General features: G+C 37.8%; 1 protein-coding gene across 3 annotated transcripts in view; it reads right to left on the reverse strand.

Moving 5' to 3' along the window:
* Nucleotides 1-22,775, reverse strand: part of skic3 (SKI3 subunit of superkiller complex) — a 148,027-nt gene that overhangs the window by 8,591 nt on the left and 116,661 nt on the right. For all 3 annotated transcript variants that reach the window (XM_069891764.1, XM_069891773.1, XM_069891783.1), the window contains 8 exons: nt 20,488-20,560; nt 18,034-18,087; nt 17,769-17,880; nt 12,966-13,094; nt 9,124-9,248; nt 6,471-6,629; nt 5,226-5,378; nt 345-475 (listed from right to left, as the gene is read on the reverse strand). In XM_069891764.1, coding sequence (XP_069747865.1) covers nt 345-475; nt 5,226-5,378; nt 6,471-6,629; nt 9,124-9,248; nt 12,966-13,094; nt 17,769-17,880; nt 18,034-18,087; nt 20,488-20,560 — 936 coding nt within the window. The remainder of the gene's footprint in view (nt 1-344; nt 476-5,225; nt 5,379-6,470; nt 6,630-9,123; nt 9,249-12,965; nt 13,095-17,768; nt 17,881-18,033; nt 18,088-20,487; nt 20,561-22,775) is intronic.

The raw sequence follows: 22,775 nt of genomic DNA on the forward strand, positions 1-22,775 counted from the left end.
AGTATTTCTTCAAATTTTAACCATTAAAATAAAACGTCATTTCAAATCTTAGGGCTCTAATAATTGAGATGCCTTTTATGTGCACAAAAAGGCAACATGTTTGTCTTGTCAAACTGACTTATCAAAAAGCAGCAGAAGACAAACCAGCACCACTGGAAAGACTTAGCAGGCAGCATATGTGGTTAGAGAAATACGAGCTATTGTTTCAAGTTCATGACTTAGAAAACATAGATGTTGTTTTTCATTAATTTTATGGAAAATATGGGGTATTTGCATTAAAAAAAAAGCTTAAAACAATTTTAAAAATCTTTATTTGTACTTTCAGACTTTGAAAATAAAGTTACCTTGCTCCCATTTTCATTATAAATTGCAGAAGTGCTTGGAATAGACTAGCAAGAGGGCAGAAGCAGATCTTCTGAGCTTCATTGGTTGCTTCCTTTACGAGGGATGTCCATCGATTGCTTTGGAGCTTTATCTAAAATATTCAAAGAGTAAAATTATGACAATATGTTCAGCAACAGCTGCTCCCCCTCCACCATCAGGCTCCTCGACAACAAACTCAATTGGGGACTCATTTAAAGACTCTTACTTGTGCACTTCATGGATTTTTAATTCTCTCGGTATTGCACAGTTGGCTTGTTTTTCATTTGTTATCGGATTCCAGTTCTTTCTTAGTTTACATGTACATGTGTGTACAATTTTTTTTGCACCACCAATAAGTGGTAAATCTGCCTTGCCTGCAGAAAATGTAGGTGATGTCATGTATGTACTCTGACAATAAATCTGAAATCTGAGCTCAAAGACTTGTTAAAGTAAATTAAAAAGACAAATTAGTTCCAGTGATCAAATACTTCATTTATTTTACTTGGCAATGTTCTAAATTCATTACACATGATACTTCAGCTTGCTTGGAAGATTATATAAAACCCACCATAGAAAAAATACAATTTCACTAATTGGAAAGAGATTATAGATGGGTAAATGTTCACCTGATAGGATCATGACTGTTCTCCATCTGTATGAAAAATCTACATATATTCCTATCATTCTATCCTGTTACCACACTCACTGCCAGTTTTGGAGTCATCTACAAACTCATCATGCCAACTACATTCTCATTCGAATCAGTAATAGATGATGAAGAATAGTGGATCCAGTACTGAACCTAGTGGTACACTAACATTCACAGGCCTCCGATCTGAAAAACAGCCATCCACAGTCACCTTCTGACTTTACCATCAAACCAATTTTGAATCCAAATGGTTAGTTCAAATTAAGGAGCTAGACACACAATGTGCTTTTACACATCCATTAGGATTGTAAAACTGCTGAGAGGACTTTTTTTCTCCCCTTTCCGCTTCATGAGAAGTAACATTTTTAACGAAGCTCAAATAAGATGACAACATCCTAAATGAGAATGGTTAAAAACATAAAGTTTCTCAGGAATAAGTCACAAATGCAACATTTCTAACTTCAAATTTCCAGAAAATCAATATGGTTTAACCATGTCCCTCAACAACTTCTACAGATGCACCATTCAAAACATCCTAGCTGGTAACCTCAGCCTGCTTCCCAATTTGTCCATCAAGTAGGTTTTCAGTTGGTGGTATGCAAACATTGTACCGTGAGTTATACCATATTTGTCCTTCAATTGTTCAAAAGATAATAAATTGTTTCCCAAAAAACAATTTTCTATTCTTTTGATCCCTTTTCTCTCCCATTCTCTAAAGGAAAGGTTATCTATTGTGAAAGGGATTAGTTGATTTTGCATCAATATTAATTTTGGTACTTGATAATTTGTTTTACTTCTTTCTACGTGAATCTTCTTCCAAATGTTGAGCAGATGGTGCAGTACTGGTGAATTCCAATGTTGCACCAGCTTTTCATCCCATTTATATAGTATATGTTCAGGTACCTTCTCCCCTATTTTATCTAGCTCTAATCTGGTCCAATCTGTTTTTTCCCTTGTTTGATAAAAATCAGATAGGTATCTTACTTGTGCTGCTCTATAACAATTCTTAAAGTTTGGTAGCTGTAAGCCCCCTTGTATGTACCATTCTGTTAATTTATCTAGCGCTATCCTCGGTTTTCCCCCTTTTCCATAAGAATTTCCTTATTATTTTCTTTAGCTCCTTGAAGAATTTCTCTGTTATGTGAATTGGTAATGATTGAAATAGGTATTGTATCCTTGGGAAGATTTTCATTTTAATACAATTTACCCTTCCTATCAGTGTTAGTGTTAAGTCTTTCCAATGCTCTAAGTCGTCTTGTAATTTCTTCATTAATGGCTGATAATTTAGTTTGTATAGATTATTATCTAGTTGTATACCTAGGTATCAAATTGCTTGTGTTTGCCATCTAAATGGTGATTCTTTCTTAAACTTTGTGAAATCCGCATTATTCATTGGCATTGATCTTGTACCCTAATACTTCTCCATATTCCTTCAATTTCTTATGTAATTCTTTTATTGATATTTCTGGTTCTGTTAAGTATACTATGACGTCATCTGCAAATAGACTGATTTTATAATCCTTCCCTTTTATTTTTATCCCTCTTATTTTATTTTCTGTTCTTATCAGTTCTGCCAGTGGTTCTATAGCTAACGCGAACAGTGAGGGAGATAGTGGACATTCCTGCCTAGTTGATCTACTTAATTTAAATTGGTTTGATATATAAGCAATTTTGAATATGTGATTACAGACACAATGATAATTAAAAGATTTATAACAAACATGTACATCAAACTGCAAGAGAAAGAGAACGAGGAAACAAGCTGTAAACCTAAACAAAAATGGGAACAAGATCTAAACATAAAGATAAAGAATGAAACATGGGAAAAGCTATGCTCCGGAACTATGAGAAATACAATAAACACGAGGTTACGCATGATACAATATAATTGGTTACACAGGCTATACACCACGTTCCAAAAGTTAAATAAATGGGACCCAACAGTATCAGACAGATGTTTTCACTGTAAGAAGGAAACGGGAACAACAGTACATGCAATTTGGGCATGTGAGAAAGTGGAAAAGTTTTGGGAAGATCTAAACCAGGTATTAAATAAAATCACAAAGAGCAACATACCAAAAAATCCAGAGATCTTTCTTCTAAGTAATATAAGAAGTAAAGAACTTGGACTTGATTTGGATGGAGCACAAAATAGATTTATTATGATAGCCTTAGCTGTAGCAAAAAAAATGTATTATGTCAACCTGGAAATTAGAAGATAGCCTGAGAATACAACAATGGTACATAGAAATGAATAAATGTATTCCATTTGAAAAAATAACATATAATTTAAGAAATAACATCACAGTATTCGAACAAATTTGGGAACCGTACAGGGAACACAATAGAGAAGTCCTACCGTGGACCTCCACCGCCTAAAATGACAGAAGATGAAATGAACTGACCCAGTATGTAAAAGTAGAAGACACAAATTTCTTGTTTATTTTCAATGTGTGATGACATTGCTTAATGTATCATATATGTTGAATGTTGAGTGAGTGGGGGGGGGGTGAAGGAGGGAGGGAAAGGAGGGGGGAAAAAGGGGAGAAAATGACACTGTGTATATTCAAGAGGGAAATGTTTGTGTGCATTTTGGTCAGTATGGTTCATAGTGAGAAAAATAAAAAATTTAAAAAAAAACATCCTAGCTACATGCATCACAGCATAGTATGGGAGCTGTCCCACCTGAGATCATAAAATGTTGCCGAAGGTGGTGATTGCAGCACAGAACATCACACCAACCTTCTTCCCCTCCAACTCTTCTTTCCGCTGCCTCGAATAAGCAGCCAACATCTCTTTTCTCCCTCCTCTCAACGAGAAGGCGGCTCAAGACCATCAATCTCACAGAAAACTTTTTCCCATGGGCATCAGCCTCCTGAACATAACTCACAATAGGATGCCTTTGCCATGTACTAAATGGTCCATTAATTTTTATACTACTCATTATCGTGTACTCTTATCTTCTCTTTTGTACTTCTGTATACATGTTAGAGCTGACTTGTGGGACTGCTCATGAAACAAACCCTTTTCACTCAACCAGATAGAGTCAAACCCTGTTATCAGAAATGCAAGCAACAGGCAAAACAAACAGAGGAAAATAAATAAATAAAATTTAAATGAATAAGAATATAAATGTAATTAAAATTTTAAAATTGTAAATGTTCTCTGAAGTAACATATTGGTAAAGATTGCAGCAAATATTTAGCTAGCAGAGTGCCTTGGTCGTGCTTTGCTTATCACAGTTTGAATTAAATGGTGTCGCCCAGGATGAAGAGCTGGTTGATGCCATTCGCCATTGGGGCAATTCTCTTAAGCGTTTCCTTGTTCTTTAGTAAGAGCTTTTACCTTTATTAGTTTATTAAGTATATTAGTCAGGCTTTATCTGTAAACTTGGGGAGGGGGGCTAATTATGATGCTATTGTTTGTCTTTCAGGCAGCTCCGTGGAGGGGGAGGAAACTGCAGATGCAGTGACGTTAAATGTTTCCAAAGAACGTGACTGAAAGAAAAGTAAAAAGCTTTAAGGTTCATATATTCATGCAAGTGAAGTTTGCTCAGTGTAAGTACAGTATAGTATTTTTGTCTTGAACTGTTTATTCTCAATTCAGGTGTATTAGTTTAAGCATTGTAAGAATGCAGCTCAAGCAACCAGAAATCTCAATCCCTGTAGGTGCCGGATACTGGGGTTTTACTGTATAATGTGACAAGAAACTGAAATACATTTATACACAGAAATAATTACAAATTTGGAGTGCTTCAAATCTTTCATACTTAAAAAACCTGTCATGAATTCACTTCTTAAAAAGGTCCTAGATCAAAACATCCAGGAGAGATGAAAAAAAGATAAATGTGTAGCGGTACGTTTAGAGGGAGTGGGCAGGAGCTAACAGCTCCTGTCTTGTAACAGCTAGACACAACTGGCAATTAGCCACTACAGCTAAAAGGCATAGTGACTCAGCAGCACCCATAGGTCTACTGGCCTTCTCAACTCAGCTATGTCCTGAGGTCATGAGCACTTCAGATGTCATGAAGCCATGTTGTATGTTGGTATTAAGCCTGATAATACTGTCATAAACACTCTTCTCTTCGCTGGCTGACAACTTCAGGTGTGGTCTCGTTATTTCAACATGATGGCGTGTGAGCACAAATATCAATCGCCACAAAAGTATCTTTAAAAGCTGCTCCAAGATTTGCAACTAACTGTGAGATCCTTACCGTGCTGAGTGAAAGTGCAAGCAGTGCCAATCGGAGTAGACTTGACAACTTGCCATTCACGTCACCTTGTTTTGAAGATAGTTGCAATCCTTGCCTGTAGCACATCTCTGCAGCCACCATCATACCCTGAGATTTATATATTTCTGCCAGCCACTAGTGGAAAACAGATAGTCAAAAATGAACAGAGATTTCTACCAAATGTTTTATCTTTCCTATTTTGTGATACACTTCAGTCTGAAATGCTTCTGGAAAATGACATTCCAGATTAAAGTAATTAAGCAAGAAAGTCTGCAGACACTGTGATTATAGTTTAATCACTTTAAGAGTCTGATTGTCAAAACCAATAGACTTACTTTTAAAAAAAATCTGAAATCAGTGTTTAGAAGTTGGTATGCTTTCTAGAAATATACCAATAAAACTCATACTCAGAAGTAAAAAGTACAAGGTTAATTTGAGGAATTATCTGCCACATCAGGTACATGTGGACAGCACTGTGATGCAACAAATGATGCTAATGCCACAGCTCCAATATTCTCAGTTCAGTTCTGTGTGGAGTTCCCATACTTTCCCTGTGATCACGTGTATTTTCCCCAAATACTCCAATTTTGCCCCACTGGCATATTAATTGGCTGTTGTAAGTTGCCCTTGGTTAGGTTGTGGGCAGGAAAATCAAGGGGAAGATTAGATTATAGAGAAATAAGTGGAACTGATATTAATGTTCCAAGTCCTGGCATCAATTGGCCTTGATGATGTAAGATGAGGAGAGTGGCTACTTAACCACTAATTTACCCAAATGCATTCTAAATAGATAATATGTACTTACTGTTAGAGATATCGTACAATAAAAGGAAAATATATATTACAAAGAAAAAAGGAATTGTGTCAAGTCTGTTTTGTCACCACCAATGTTTTATGTTGAGTCACCTTATCTAACTTTATTGATTATAGACTGCATTTCTACACCACTTAAAGTCTAAATATCATGGGTAACAATTCCCATAGTATTTTTCATATAATTATCAGAACATTAAATTAAAAAAATAAACCTATAAAATCAAGATTAGACCAATAATTCTCTTTGTGAATAATGTCAAGCTTAAAAATGCAGATAATTTACAATAAGAATATTATTAAAGATAATTTAAAAATATGAATTGCTTGTAAATTACCGCACTGAAACTGGTGCAAAGATTGCCATAAAAAAGGAATTATTAATATTGAACAATGTTGTAGCACAAAACATACATGCCAAGCAGTTACTGATGTAAAATTTGACATAACAGCCTTCTTTAGTTCTTCTAAAACTGCATCAGGTAGTTGACGGTGTGAAAGCAAGAGCTGTTCACATTGAACCTCTCTCAGCAATAGGAACACTGCAGGGTGATCTGGGTGCCTCTTAAGTACCTAAATTGAAGAAAAGTGTTAGTAAAACATCAAGCAATTTTTCTTTTTTTTTTAAATAAAAGATTTAACTTTTACTTCAAAATCCTTTATACTTTTGACCAAGTCTTAATCTTGCCTCATTTGTCCAAATGTGTAATTTAGCCAAACAGATTTCTGTGAACTATTTGGAACATTTTCCTACAAGTTTCATGCTGATGCAAAAATGTATTGTATTAAATCACAGAGCAACTTTTCAAATCAATTGAACTATACATGGTGATAGGAAATATACTTGGAGGCAAATCCTCCTGTTAGCTTTGAAGGGTTTTCATTTAAGATGAAGGAACTTTGGAGCTCAATGTGACTGGGATCCCAAGGATTTCAAAGGAAACATGGGGCATCATCTTTTTATGAGTTTGATTATACGTTTTTAATGACAAGTGTTTTACAAGAGTTTAATTAAATGCTATTTTTTAAAATGTTCAATTGGAAGTTGCCAAAGTTTTGTACTTAGTTTGCTTATCTGCCAAAATCTGGTAGATTTTAAAATGCATTTTAGCGGCAGAACCTTCACATTTGGATCAGATGCCACTAAGGCTACTCAGTTTCACCCAATACTAGAATATAGAGAGACACCAAAATGGGCCCCAGCATCTAGTCCTCAAGAGTACAACTGGCAGCATGTGGCCACACAAAGAGGCAAACTGAATCCAGCCCCTTAACCCTTTGGACACCATGTCCCAGTTTTCAGGGACAACAAGCAAGTGCACATGTCCCAGTTTTCCAGGACTGCTTTTATACCCAACCACCAGCTGGTTCATATTGTTGTTTACCAATGGACCCAGTCTGGAGTATATATTATGAAAGGTTAACAATGGCCAGAGTCCAAAGGGTTAAAGTTTTTTGATCTGAAAATGGGTACTTAAAAAAAAAATCACTGTTGCAGTGACAATGCTGAATAAGTATACAAATAGGAACAGGAGTTAGGGACATGATCCTTTGAGTTGCTCAACTATTCATCCAGATAGATCATGGCTAATACTCTTCCTCAACACTTCCCTTTCCAATTCCTATAACCTTAATTCTACAGAGTTCCAAAATATTACTCCTGTTAGCTTTGAAAAGAGTCAACTGATCTCAAAATGGAGGGCTATGCAGTAGGGTAATTCTAGGCAGTTGTTAAGAGTAGGTCATCAGGTTGGCAAAACATCTGTAGAATGTTACTGTGCTATAGATTTCTATGTTCAAAACAAAAAAAAAAGTCAGATTCACAAACCCCCTCACAGAAAATGTTCCTCCTGATCTTGGCCTTAAGTAACCGATCTCTTATCCCTGATCCTATAATTCTAAGATGTCCTGTCAAGGTTATCAATCTATCAACATCCATACCAGGCATATTTGAAAATAACATTGTACTAACTAGATTAGTGGTTTTCAAACAGATCCTCTGTGATTAGTAGGGGATTGCTTAAGGTGGTATATGAGTGGGAAGAAAAAGTTTGAAAATCACCGTTTTACATTCTGAAAAAAATTACAAATGTGGATCCAGAATTGTACCTTCTGGGAAACATTATGTACAACTTTTAAACTATCCAGGTACCAAATTCAGTTTGTGAGGGTCACCTTGTCAGTAGACAGGAAGTGTATAGCAGTCACATGGAAGTCTAATTCCTAAATAAATATTACGCAATGGAACATGGAACTGTAGAGTTGTATTCCCCTGGAGAAAATTATGTACAATTTGAGGAAGAAATATGGCACATTTGTTAGGATGAGGCAACACTATCTACAGCAGATTGGTGCACAGATGTAATTATACCCCTCTTAGATAAAGTGAATACAACAACTGTGCATGCAATCAGAGAAGTGGGTAGTGGTGCAGGTGATGGGTTCTTGTATTTCGTTCCTTATCCTTTTATTTTAGGTTTCTTTGGCTTCTTCTTAAGTTCCCTAAAGGTTTTTGGCTTTAACAATATTTTGTTCTTTGAATTGTTAAGTTTATATAATGTTTTTCTTTTTTGTATAAGGATACAGGAGGGAGGGAGGGGAGAGGGGTAAGGGTAAAGACGACGTTTCAGGTCTGAAGCTTTTTGTCAGAACAAGGGTCTTGGACTTGAAACTAACTGTTTGTCATTCCACAGATGCTGCCTGACCTGCTGTGTTCCAAGCTTTTTCTGTTTTTATTCCAGAATTACAGCAATTACAATTTATCAAGTCTTTGGAAAAAAGCTAAATGAGGCATTCATTGGTTCCTCTTTATGTGTTCTACTGCACACATTCTCAAAAAAAAACCTAAAAAAAATTTCCAAGATGATTTTACTTCAATAAAAACATGCTGACCTTAATTATGTGGATACTTGACGATGATCTACAATGCCATATGTAAATTTTCTTTAAAGTTTCTAAACTTGTCAGTGCTTAATAAAATACATCACAATGCTTTGTCCTGAAGAGTAATATAAACATAATTTTGCATGGTAATAATATCAAAGCTCTTGTTTGAATTATACAATACTTTAGTGCAAAAGGCCTCAGCTTCAGAATGTTTGCCCATTTCTTTTAGTCCAGTGGCAGCCTGTTGTAGTGACCAATTCTCCAGGGACTGAAGATAGAAAGTTGGCATGTTCTTCTCTGTTTTTACTGTAAAATAATGAGCGAGAATTACACAACAACATTTCTCAAAAGGTTTCTTCGTTAAAAAAAAATTGGGGATCATGATAGACAACTTCAAGCAGAACACAAAGATAATTTCAGATTTGCTGTATCAATTGGAAGCTGGAGAAACATTAAATTAACTCTCGTTATAAATGTAAGGAGAATGTATCACAACTGTTGCGACATTGACGAGACATTTCTGCTATTAAATGCCATTGTGAAGAATACAGGTCCTCCCCTACTTACAATGGTCTGACTTACGATTTTTCGATGTTCCAATGGCTCAAATCTGTACTTTCAACTTTGAATTCCCATCTGTTCCTGTGCTTGCGATATGCAGTACACTACTCTCTCACGATGCTGGGCAATGGCAGCATCTTCTGATGTTGACTCAGCCACACTCACAGTCTTTGTAGCAATCACACGAACAAGTGCACTGCAAACAACCCATCATGTCCACTAAATGTGTCTCCTGCTTCTGGCGAGAAGAAAAAGAGGAAAGCAAAAACTTAAGATGTTTGCTCAGCATGAAGGCAGCAAGCCAGTAATGGCTATACCACACGAGTTAGGACTTTGGCATTCAAAGATCTCGACCATCTTAAAGGATCAGTGATGCAGTGAAATCGTCAGTATCAATGAATTCCACTATCATCATGAAGGAACTATCTGGGCAAATTGATGATATGGAAAGATTACTTGTTTCATGGGTGGAAGATCAAATACAACTTCTTGCCTACTAGGGCAAGAAGTCTTTGATACGCTTAAAGAGCATCCTGTTGATCCTACGTATATGCAAACATCTACAGCAAGAAATGGGTTGCTCCCACACTTCAAAAGCCATCATAGTTTTCATAATGTGAAGGTGAGCAGTGAGGCAGCAAGTGCCGATACTGAAGCTGCTGGAAGTTTTTAAGGAAGACCTGCCTTGGATCATTGATGAAAGGTATTTGCCAGAACAAATATTTAATGTTGATGAAAGGGGCTTGTTCTGGAAATGTTTACCGGAATGTACCTACATTCATCAAGAGGCTAAGACAATGCCAAAGACTATGTAATGTTGCTTTTGGGTGGAAATATTGCAGGGTTCAAATTGAAGCCTGCGAGTGGAAAGAAAAAGGTTGAGAACCACTGTCCTAGAGCAGTGAAAATGTGATCAAGCATCTGCTTCCAGTTCATTTTCGCCATAACAAGAAAACCTGGATGACATTAGCATTATTTGAAGACTGGTTTTTGAACGGTTTTATTCCCTAGGCATTGATTGTCGTCAAAACAACATGCCATTCAAGATTCTACTGATTTTTGACAATCCTCCAGGAAATCCACAGCAACTTGGTGTCATGCATTCTGATGTAAGGTTTGCATTTTTGCCACCGACACAACCTCACTCATTCCACCGAGACACAACAGCTATGTTCAAATCATACTATTTACGACTAAGGTTTGCCCAGGCTGTGGAATCGACTGAACGTTTTGGGAAGGTTTTAGATGCTATTCGGATCATCGCTGCAGTATGGGAAGAAGTCAGAAGGCAATGCATGGACTGCATATGGAAAAACGTTTTGAAGACATTTATGAGCTCCATCAAAGGCATTGACAAAAATTATGCTGTTGATGAAAATACATAACATTATTAGTGTTTATATAAGAGCTTGTTGGCATTGAAACTGAAGAGCTTTCCAACGAGAAGATGATCAAACTGGACGAAGCAAGAAATAAAGAATCTCTGAGGCAGAGGAAGCAGAAGTTATAGAGGCACCAATAAAGTTCACAGCAAAGAAACTGGCTGAGGTGCTTGCTGCTATCAATACTGGTGTAAGAATGTTAGATGAAATGGACGTCAAGAGATTTGCAAGAACTGACAGGCAGATACAGGATGCTCTTGCTTGCTGCAGAGAAATTTTCAATGACAAGAAGAAATAATCAGTCCAGTCAAAAATTATTTTCCTGAAGAAGGCTATGCTTATTAAACCATCAATAAGTGTCGATGCCCCAGCGCCTTCAACAAGTGTCGATGCCCCAGCGCCTTCAACAAGTGTCGATGCCCCAGCGCCTTCAACAAGTGTCGATGCCCCAGCGCCTTCAACAAGTGTCGATGCCCCAGCTCCTTCAACAAGTCTCGATGCCCCAGCGCCTTCAACAAGTCTCGATGCCCCAGCGCCTTCAACAAGTCTCGATGCCCCAGCGCCTTCAACAAGTCTCGATGCCCCAGCGCCTTCAACAAGTCTCGATGCCCCAGCGCCTTCAACAAGTCTCGATGCCCCAGCGCCTTCAACAAGTCTCGATGCCCCAGCGCCTTCAACAAGTCTCGATGCCCCAGCGCCTTCAACAAGTCTCGATGCCCCAGCGCCTTCAACAAGTCTCGATGCCCCAGCGCCTTCAACAAGTCTCGATGCCCCAGCGCCTTCAACAAGTCTCGATGCCCCAGCGCCTTCAACAAGTGTCGATGCCCCAGCGCCTTCAACAAGTCTCGATGCCCCAGCGCCTTCAACAAGTCTCGATGCCCCAGCGCCTTCAACAAGTCTCGATGCCCCAGCGCCTTCAACAAGTCTCGATGCCCCAGCGCCTTCAACAAGTGTCGATGCCCCAGCGCCTTCAACAAGTGTCGATGCCCCAGCGCCTTCAACAAGTGTCGATGCCCCAGCGCCTTCAACAAGTCTCGATGCCCCAGCGCCTTCAACAAGTCTCGATGCCCCAGTGCGTTCTATGAGCTATTCTCAAGTATCATCAGAAGAGAGTGAAATAGATAATCCTGTCGCTTTAGCATCCACACCATTCAGCAATTAATTTTAGTTCAATGCATCAAACATTCTTCATGCCCAGTGTGATTTCAGCTGTGTACGTTAATGGTTTTTCAGTGTAGAACAAAGGTGTTCAAAATTCAATTTTAAAAAATGGTAGGTGTTTTTTTTTTGATTTATGTAACTCCCATCGTAAGTTGAGGAGCATCTGTAGCACTGCTATTTCCTGAAGAACATGCTTCAACACGCATTCAATCTATATCAATGTAATGCACAGCATCTGTACATGTGAAGTGCTTTTTATAACTTGTCTGTGTTTATCTTGACTACTAAGACAACATTTACATAACACCTGCATTAAGTGCCTGCCCAGGCACGCTTGGACTGATCAAAACAGTTTGATTTCTGGACAATATTCTCGTAGACTTAAAATATGACAGGAAATCACAAAAATGGGGTATATCTAAAACACGGTATGTGATAGAAAATTTTTAAGTTGATTTTCATGATCAGTAGCCCAAAATCATAAAATGCACCTAAATGTTCAAGAACCAAATCTTAATTGTCTCAGTGTTATGCATCATTAGTCATTATTCTTCCACCTCAACATTTACCAGTTTGAACCATAAACATTTCAATAATTATGGATTAAAATGAGGATATTTTCAGGAATTCCCTTAACTGGGCAATCGCACAGATAATTGATATCACAGCTTAATTTAGCAGGCCACTAAAAAAATTAACAAAATAGTATACAATTTATGAGAAAATAGCTGAGGAAGGAAGACAAACAATGTAGAGATCATTTCATATTCCAATGACATGAGGGCTTAATCTACTATAAGAGCCAGGCAATGCAATTGATGGACGAACTGAATTTCAAATCAGTTCAAATCTTGTGGTACAATGAAAGAATGCAGGTCAAACAATCTACCATGTAAATTAAAGTTTCAAAATGCTTTACTTTTTGCAGTAATTGCTGTAACTAGTAACTCCTCTGATACACTTAGCTTTGGAATTCTATCATCGAGATGAGATAACGTTTTTTCCATATGGGATGCTGCCATTAAACTGGCCCACACAGTGGGATCATCTGCAAAATGAAACAGACATTAAAAAAAGGTTAGATTAACTCTAAAGACAAGTTAACAACATTCTTGAATGTTTAATGCTTACAAGTTAGTTTAAAATAGAATTGTTGCTTCCCTTGGTATTCAGAGTGTTAACAAGGGAGATACTTGATTTTGCATTGAAAGAGTGTTTTGTTTCAAGTTCAGCCAAAGATTAATCAAAGCTTTTTCTTTAATTCTCACAGCCTTGAAAAGAAATGTCACCATTTCAGTTTCTTTCCAGTAAATAAATTCAAAAGAATATCTTTAGCCTTTGGTCAATTTTGTTCAATCAAGGATAATTGGTAATAAAATTACATTTGTGTCTTTCAAGTTGTAATCTATCCACAAAATGGGCAAGGTTATTATTGCAGCTGCGAATGAGAGAAAACACCACATTAAAGCTCAACAATGAACCCAATGGTTATGATTTTAAGATACATTTATTGCTGGATACTTCAAAAGGCACAATCAGCACAGAGATGGAATCTAGAAAAAAGATCAGAATGACCGTTACAGCTGACGGACACCAACTCTTTGACTTCATATGTATTGCATGATAACCAGATAGCCACGAAGTAGAAAGCCAAAGCCTTTTGCAGTTCCAGCTCAGTGTTCAGGATATTTTTTGTCTCCCTGGGGAAGATTAAAGTCAGTTTTAAGAAACTGGAAGTAGTAGAATCATCATTGCAAGGGACCGAATGTTATATGAAAGGGAAAGCTCTAAGGCCTGCATGAAGAGTTAGGAACTATCAGGTTCTTTGAAAAAAAGCAGGACTTTAGGATTGGCATTCTGCAGGCTACTCCCTGTGGTCACCCCAGAATAAAAATGTCAGGAAGTGTATGGATCTTAATTTGAAGGTCATATTAAAAGGAGAACAAAGCATTGGAAGCAGCCTAATGGAAATAAAAGAGAGGTTTTCTATAGGGTAGGTTATATCTAAGCAGATAAATAAGCAAATGCACAAACTAGGAAGGAAATAAACTGGAATCCAAAATAAATATACAAATTAAAAGAACTTAGCAAATGCGGTATCAAGAAACATGGAACACAACAGAGAGGGCCTACCGCGGACCTCCACCCCTAAAATGATAGAATGAGAAGACGACGAAATGAACTGACCCAGTGTGTAAAAGTAGATGACACAATTTTCTTGTTTATTTTCATTGTGTGATGACATTGTTTAATGGGTTTATTGTATTGAATATGTTGAACGTTTAGTGGGTAGGGAGGGGGGTGGGAAGGAGGGAGGGAAGGGAGGGGGGAAAAAGGGGAGAAAATGATATTGTGTATATTCAAGAGGGAAATGTTGGTGTGTATTTTGGTTAATATAGTTCATTGTGTGAAAAATAAAAAAAAAAGAAACAGAAAGAGTACACCTGGTGCCGGAAGGTGTCATTCGAGCAGTTGAGGATTAAATATGAGTTGTCAAATAGAACATTCTTCTGCTTTCTGCAATTAAGATCTTTCCTAAGGGACAAATTGGAACTAACAATGACTCTGCCATACTGTTGTGACATGGAGATTATCATTCAAAAGGGGATTGTGCGAAAATTTACCTCCAAGATGCATTCCAATAATCCAAAGTGAAGGCCCAAACCTGGACTTACATCAATAAAAGGAAAGATAGGAATTGGATTTTGGCATAACAATTGATGAACAATGGTGGGAAGATTTGTGTTTGACTAGCCCGATGGGAATTGTTAATGCCAGACATAAGCAGGTGCAATATAATTTCTTGCATCAGTACCGATAAAATCTCAAACCAATAAAATTACACAAGTCAAAGCCAGAAATTTCAGAAATGTGATTTAGGTGCAGTGTGGAGGTTAGAACCTTTGTCCATTCCACCTGGCTGTGTACAAGGGTGAGATCCTTCTGGGAAGGCCAAAATTACAAAGGTGGATTTTCCACAGGATCCGGAGCTGTACTTTCTAGGGGACATTGGGGAAGTACAGTTCAGACTGTCCAAACACCAAATTCAGTTTGAGAAGATCGCCATGTCAGTAGCCAGGAAGTGTATAGGGGTTACGTGGAAGTTCGACTCCCAAATACTGCACAATGGAACATGGAAATACACTCTTGTATTACCCTGGAGAAAATCACCTACAATTTAAGGAAGAGATATGACATATCCATTGAAGTGTGGCACAGATATAATTCACACCCCCTCCTCTGTCCCCCCTTCCAAATAAGAGTAAAGGATTAAGACTATGAAATGCTTTTTCCCCAACCTGTTTTTATTTAACATCTGAGGTCCTCTAGCTTTGAGGAGGATTGTTGTCTTTGACGATATTTAAATGGTCGTTGTATGTTTGTATTTTTCTATTTTGGTATTTGTATAATTTAAGGGATGGGGAGGGTGTAAGGAGGGGGAAATAAGGATGTAAATCATATTATGTGGAAAGAGAATTAATACTTTGTTTATTGGATTTGCATGAGTCTTCAGAAAATCAAACATAAAATATTCAAAAAAAAAGAAACAGGGAATACAAAATAATTAACTGAACTGATCAGTTTTAAATTCAGACGTACAGCTCAGTAACAAGCACTTCTGGCCCATGAGTCTGCCCCTCAAATACACCAATTCACCGACAATTCCCTGAAGGGTGGGTGGAAACTGGAGCACCCGGAGGAAACCCACAGACACATGGAGAAAGAACATATTCCTTATTATCAGCACCGGATTAGAACTCAGGTCACTGGTGTTGTAATAGCATCGCGCTAGCCACCATGATAAACACAACACCCAAGTTATAAAGGAAATTATAAAGGGAACAAACAAAAAAAAACTCCAAAAATATTATTACAGGTACACAATCCTTTATCTGGACATCTAAAATCTGAAAAGCTCCAAAATCCGGCAAATGGGGAGAGACGGCAGTGTGACTCAGGCAAGCGAGGGGGGAGACCGGCAGCGCGAGTCAGGCGGGCGAGGGGGGAGACCGGCAGCACGAGTTGGGCGGGCAAGGGGGGGGGAACCGGCAGCGCGACTCGGGTGGGCGAGAGACTGGCAGCACAACTCGGGCGGGCGAGGGGGGGGTGGAGATGGGAGCGTGATTGGAAGGGGTGGGGGTGGATACTGCAGCACAATCTGGGTGGGCTTAAATCTGGCTTTCCGAAATTCGGAAACGTCTGAAATTCGGAACACACTGTCCCCCAATGGTTCCGGATAAAGGATTATGTACCTGTAACTATAAAGACACAAGATGTTGTAAATATTTAAAATAAGAAATAAAAGGGGAGAATTTGATACAATTGCATCACAGGGAGAAAAAAAGTTGCATTGGAAACATAACAAGCATAGAAATAGGTGATTGAGTATTAAGGCAAGAAAGTCATATTGCAGCTATTTAAAACTTTGATGAGCTGGGATTTGGAATACTGTATGAAATTCTGATTGCCCCATTACAGGAAAGAAGTGGAGGCTTTGGAAAGAGTACAAAGGAGGTTATCAGGATGGTGCTTGGCTTAGAGGACAAGATTTATGGGGAGAGATTTGCCAAACTTGTGTTATTTTCTCTGGAGTGTAAACTTGGGTTATTTTCTCTGGAGTGTAGGTAACTGAAAATTCCTTGTCGAATTTTATAAAATCGTTAAAGTGTTGATAGGGTAGCGAGTCAGAATCTTTATCCCAGGGTAAATATGTCACATACTAAAAGATTTTAAAAGTGAGGGTGGAGAAGAAGATTAAAAAAAGGGGCAAGCTTTTTATTTTTTTTATATATGGTAGATGTCTTGAACAGGCTGCCGGTAGTAATGGAGGCAACTGATACAAAAATACCATTTAAGAGGCTTCCAGTTAGGCATATGAACATGGAGGGAACAGAGGGATATCTATCAAATGCAAGCCACAAAATTTTATTTTGATTTGGACATCATATTTGGCAAATCACATGGGCCAAAGGGACATCATCTTATATGTTTCATTTAAGCCCTCTCTCCTCCTCATTCTATTTTCCCTCTCCACACTCAATCCTGATCAGGGCATTAGCCCAAAATAATTTTTTTCTTCCCCCTGCCCACCCCCCCATCAATTTCCTCTAAATGTTTGTTTTCGCTCTAGTATCCAGTATCTGCAGTGTCATGTCTCCAATCTTAGTACCTAGAAGGTTATTTCTGAGACTGACAACCATGATACCTAACTGGATGCACAAAATCTATTTAATGTGAAATGCATTATTCTATCAGCAAAATATCTTCAATAAAAAAGAAGCAATATATGAGAGGGTTAGATAGGGTGGACAGCCAGTGCCTTTTTCCCAGGACAGGAATAGTAAACACCAGAGGACATACGTACAAAGTGAAGGGAGGGAAGACATCAGGGGTAAGGTGCTTTAAGCAGAAAGTTGTGGGTGCCTGGAATGCCTTGCCAGGGATGGTGGTTGAGGCTGAAACATTAGGCGTATTTAAAAGACTCTAAGACAGGCACATGGATGGAAGAAAAATAGAGAGTTACAAGGTAGGAAGGGTTTAGTACTTTTTAAGGAATATATGGGTCAGCACAGCTTCGAGCTCCGAAGGGCCTGTACTGTGCTGTAGTGGTCTATAATTAGAATTTGATAACCTACAAATGTTTAAAAGATAATGATTGTGGTGGTGAGAACAGCAACAAAGCAAGAATTTTTCCTTTCATTTGAACCTCAGACCGGCATACCTGGGTACAGATGGACTGCCTTTTGAATCATTTTTAATGCATTATTTTTTTTATCAATTGTTGAATGTTTTCCAGCTGCCATCTGGTTTACTGCACTGAACAAAAGTGCACTCTGGAAGAGAAGAAAAATGAAGATCTACATTTATAAATATCCCAAGTTAGATGGATACTAGATATTTTTCTGATATTGTGTGCTACAGCTGGTGATATTAATCTGAAGACTAAACCAAAAAAGGAGCACAAGGACTTTTTAAGTTGAATTTACCTTTGAATGATGAGAACTTAGGATCTGTGCTACACTGCCAGCCACAACCCCACCCTACAAAACAAAAAGAACTGTTAGATAAAGGCAAGATCCACTTTCCAATCATACCATTACCCATAAAGAAATCAATACCAGCTATTCAAAGTTCAATTCACATATAACATTCATAAATGGCATTCCATTTGGGAGGGATAGAATATAAAGCTAGAAAATAATGTTGAAGCTTTACAAGGCATTGATTAGACTGCATTCAGAGTATTGTGAGTAATTTTGGACTCCTTATTCAAGGAACGTTGTATTAGCATTGGAAGGAGTCTAGAGGTCAATGACAAAAATGATCCCAAAAAATGAAAGGAGGAATGTTTGATGATCTGGGACTGTACTCACTGGAGTTTCAAAGGATGAGGGGATCTCATTTAAACATTGAATATGAAACACCAAGTTATAGTGGATTTGAAGAAGACATTTCCTATGGTGTGGGGTGGGGGGGGGGGGGCAGTCTGGGAACTGGAAGGAACAGCTCAGAATACAAAAAAAGTCCTTTTACAACAAAGATGAGGATGAATTTCCTTATCCATGGAATTTAATGCCGCACATGGCTGTGGAGGCCAAGTCACTGAGTACATTTAAGACAGAGGTAGATAGGTTCTTGATGAGAAAGGGAATCCGGTTTATGGGAAGAAGGGAGGAGAATGGATTTGAAAAAAGATAGTAAATCAGTCCAGATGGAATGGTGTGGCAGTCTTGATGGGGCAAATGGCCTAATTCCACTCCCATGTTTTACAAAGTTACATTTAGAGTCATATAGTAAGTCCAACCAAACTGGTATTCTGGGCATCCCACTTTCCTGCATTTGATGCACATCAAGGTTAGCATTGAGGTTATCACAATGCTGCTTACAGCGCCAGTGACCAGGACTGGGGTTCGAATCCCGCACTACCTGTCAGGAGTTTGTAGGCTCTCCCCATGTTAGCAAGGGTTTCTCCGGGCACTCCAGTTTCCTCCCACCCTTCAAAAACATACTTGGGTTGCAGGTTAAATGGGTGTAATTGGGCATCATGGGCTCATGGACCAAAAGGGTCTGTTAGTGTGCTGCATGTCTAAATCTAAATCTTTCTAAACTTTTCTGGTCCATAATTCTGTCCGAATGTCTTTTGAACATTGTAAATGTGCCTATTTCTACAGTTTACTCTGGCAGCTTGTTCCGGATATGGTCAATCCTCAGAGCGAAAAGGTAGCCTCTTAGGTCCATTCACTTTATCCTTGCCACTCATGCACAAACCTCCATTAGATCAACTATCAACATCCTACACTCTCATGCAACAGTTCTAAACCAATGGGCCACAGCACATTTCCATATGGGCCTTTAAAAAATTGATAAAAATGTATTTCTTACATTCTTTCACTTGGAAATATTGGTCAGTCTTTGTCACTAGTGGGTCATGCAGGTTAGGCCAAAAGATAGCTGGGCCTTAGATTGAAAGAGGTTGAAAACTATTGCGCCAGAGAATAAATACCCAACCTATCTAGCCTCTCCCTAAAACTCAAGCCTCCAGAGCTGGCAACATCATTGTGAACCTCCTCTGCATCCTTCTATAGCAAATTGATGTCCTTCCAATATCTGGGCAACTGGACTGCACACAGTACATCAAATGTGGTTTTGCCAATGCCTTGTACAGCAGAAACATGAGATTCCAACTTTTGTACTCTAAACCCTTCCCAATGAAAGCAAGCATATCAAATAGCTTCTAGACTACCTTGTCCACCTGAGCTGCTACTTTCAAAGAACAATGCACCTGTACCCTGAGGTTAACATCCACTGCCTTCCCTTCATCAATCCTCGGTCATCTTTTCAAAACACGATCAGATTCATGAGACACGCACAAACCCATGCTAATTACCTCCAGTCAGTCCCCGATTATCTAAATACTGTCTGATTAATTATTTTATCTTTGCTAATAAATTACAAAAGAAGCATGCCATAGCACAATAAATATCCTAGTGCATCTTATCAATGTTCAGTGACACATGTTGTAGAATGTAGATGAAGTGATATTTTAGATTGTGGCCAAGGGTGGATTTGGTGGGAGTGAGTTATTTGCAGTCAGCGTTCTAGGGTGCTATATAGCATGCAGTTCAGATCATAACAAAAAGGATTTAACAAACCTGGTTATTCATCAATAGCAGTCTCCACCCCCATCCAACCCAACCCCATCCAATCACTATACCATTGTTAATATATTTTTGGCATTGAGCAAACAATTTTGCACACCACCAAGCACATCAAGTGAGCCTATAATTAGTGTTCAAGGAAGTTTCCTGACATGTCACAGGCTGGCAGAACTAATTGGAAATTACTGTGATGAAAAGATTAGCATAATAATGGTGACCATGGTTTAGAAATATTAATAACAAATTATAAAAATATAAAACAAAAACGCATCATCTACTTACTTCTGCTTTCTGGGGAGTATGTTGAGGAATAAGTCTGGATAATAATGTCCAAAGGGCAGGATCAGCTGGATTGCTGGGATGGGAGGAGGGGTAAGAAAATTTTTAAAAATTTGTCATATGTTTTCAATTAACCTGAAAATATCCTCCTTGGGGGAAAAAAAACTAGTTCAGATCCTTATCCTAAAAAGATTGACATGCCACACAAATACATTTAGAGATAATTTCATATGATCTTACTCCAACAACAACATGAATAAAACCAACTTTATACATAGATATTCCTAGCGTGGATTCTACGCTATAATGTACTAAATAACTGGTAATGATTGAAAGCAACAATCTTTAGAAGCTCCAGCTCAATACTGCTCAGATGCAGTGCTGTAACTTTCAGTTCGGACGTGCAGCGTGGATACTACTACTGATTACGATGCTCAATAGCTACCTCGCCTCCATTTCTACTTCCAGAAACAATTTTAAAAATCTGACTTATGAAGATTGTATCCTGGTGTGGTGAACAGGACCACTACTTGGGCAGATAATAAATAGAGGGTCAGTCTCCAGGGCTAGTCTTATCCCTTTCCTGCAAACCCCATTTTGCACCATTTTTTTCCTCTTTCCAATACTATTATTGTTTTATATAATAAATATAGGTAATAATATAGCCAACAAAGTAAATGTACATTAACAAATAACTGTAAACAACCCATGAAGGAGACAAAAAACAAAATGCACATAACAAAAACTATTCTAATAATCTGACCCTTCCTTTGTGAAGTTATGATTAAACACATATGTTCCATAAATGCATGAAAGAAAGGACAACCAAACCCTAAAATGGGATCCAATAATCTTATAAATTTTGAAAATAATTAAGGGAAGGACCCCATAAATTTAGAAAATTAATGTTCCTTACATTAATTTCACACCATTTTATACATTAATTTCATTTTCCCTGAATTTTGGCTTATTCATTCTTTGAGGTTTGACTAAAGGACTGTTAATAACTCTGATAAGCTCACCAGGCAAAGTTACGTGAAGTCTACAGTGAAATGAGCTATGTAATCTAACTGAACCATTTAAGACAAAACTGCAGCAACTAGTTGTACTATTTATAATTTCACTCAAGATCTTTGGATTAACTCAATTAATTTTTCCAATTAGCAGTCATGATTTTGGAAAACACCATCTTTCTTGTATTGACAAGTTTTCACTGAATGCAGAATGCTAATACCTGCCCTAACTAACCACCTTTAAAAAAGACCCCTGTAAAATACATCAAAAGTACATACCTGAGCAGTTGGCTGTATTGCAGCTATTATAACTCATTCAAGCATGCAATGATATGATGAATAATATGCTAACTTAATTTCAGCCATGTTGTTTCCTATCTTTTTTTTCCCCCCAAATTTGTATAATTGAGAAAACAATAACTTTCCATTATTGGTGCTAACTACAAAGCCAAATATATAAATGGTTCTGAATCTGTAAGGGTGGTAAATGTGAACTAACTATACCACATGAACAAATATGGACTTGTTTTAACCACTTAAAGTTCAAACTAAATTGAAGAATTCAAATATACACCTTTGTTTGTCCATTTGAGATTTGAACATAGCTACAACTCCACCAAAATAATCATAATTTTGCAGGTTATGTAATTATTTTACTATAGGAATATAAAATCATAAAGCAATAAAGATCATTCATTTTTAGTTCAACTTTTCTCATTTAAAAAAAAATGAAATCGAGTCTGCCAAATTCAGTCCTAACAATAATCACATTTCAAAGCCGAAGTTCAAATTAATTGTCAATGTACATACATGACACCACATACAACCCTGAGATTCTTTCTTTTGTGGGCCATGCAAAATTTCTGGGTCTGAAAACTGCAATCAAGAAATGTATACAAAAGAAAGAAATGCAAATAAAAGAAAAATGTAAACACATTGACTATGCAAAGACAGAAAATAAATATTCAGTAATAAAATGTAATCACACTGACTATGCTCTCTGATGGCAGCGTTCCATGTGGATGTTTTCGACGGTGGAGAGATTTTTGCCTGTGATTAATACATTTTGCAGAGCTTTTTGCTCAGAGATATTGGTGATCCCATGCCAGGCCATGATACAGCAACAACACATCTGTAGAAGTTAGCCAAGGTTTCCGATGACATGCCAAACCTCTGCAAACTGTTGAGGTCCTGATGTGCTATCTTCATGAGGCCATAAATTTGATGGGTCCAGGAAAGGTCCTGTGAGATTTTGACTCTCAGAAATTTAAATTTGCT

The sequence above is a fragment of the Narcine bancroftii genome, chromosome 1 (assembly GCF_036971445.1).
Source record: "Narcine bancroftii isolate sNarBan1 chromosome 1, sNarBan1.hap1, whole genome shotgun sequence".
Taxonomy (NCBI): Eukaryota; Metazoa; Chordata; class Chondrichthyes; order Torpediniformes; family Narcinidae; genus Narcine; species Narcine bancroftii.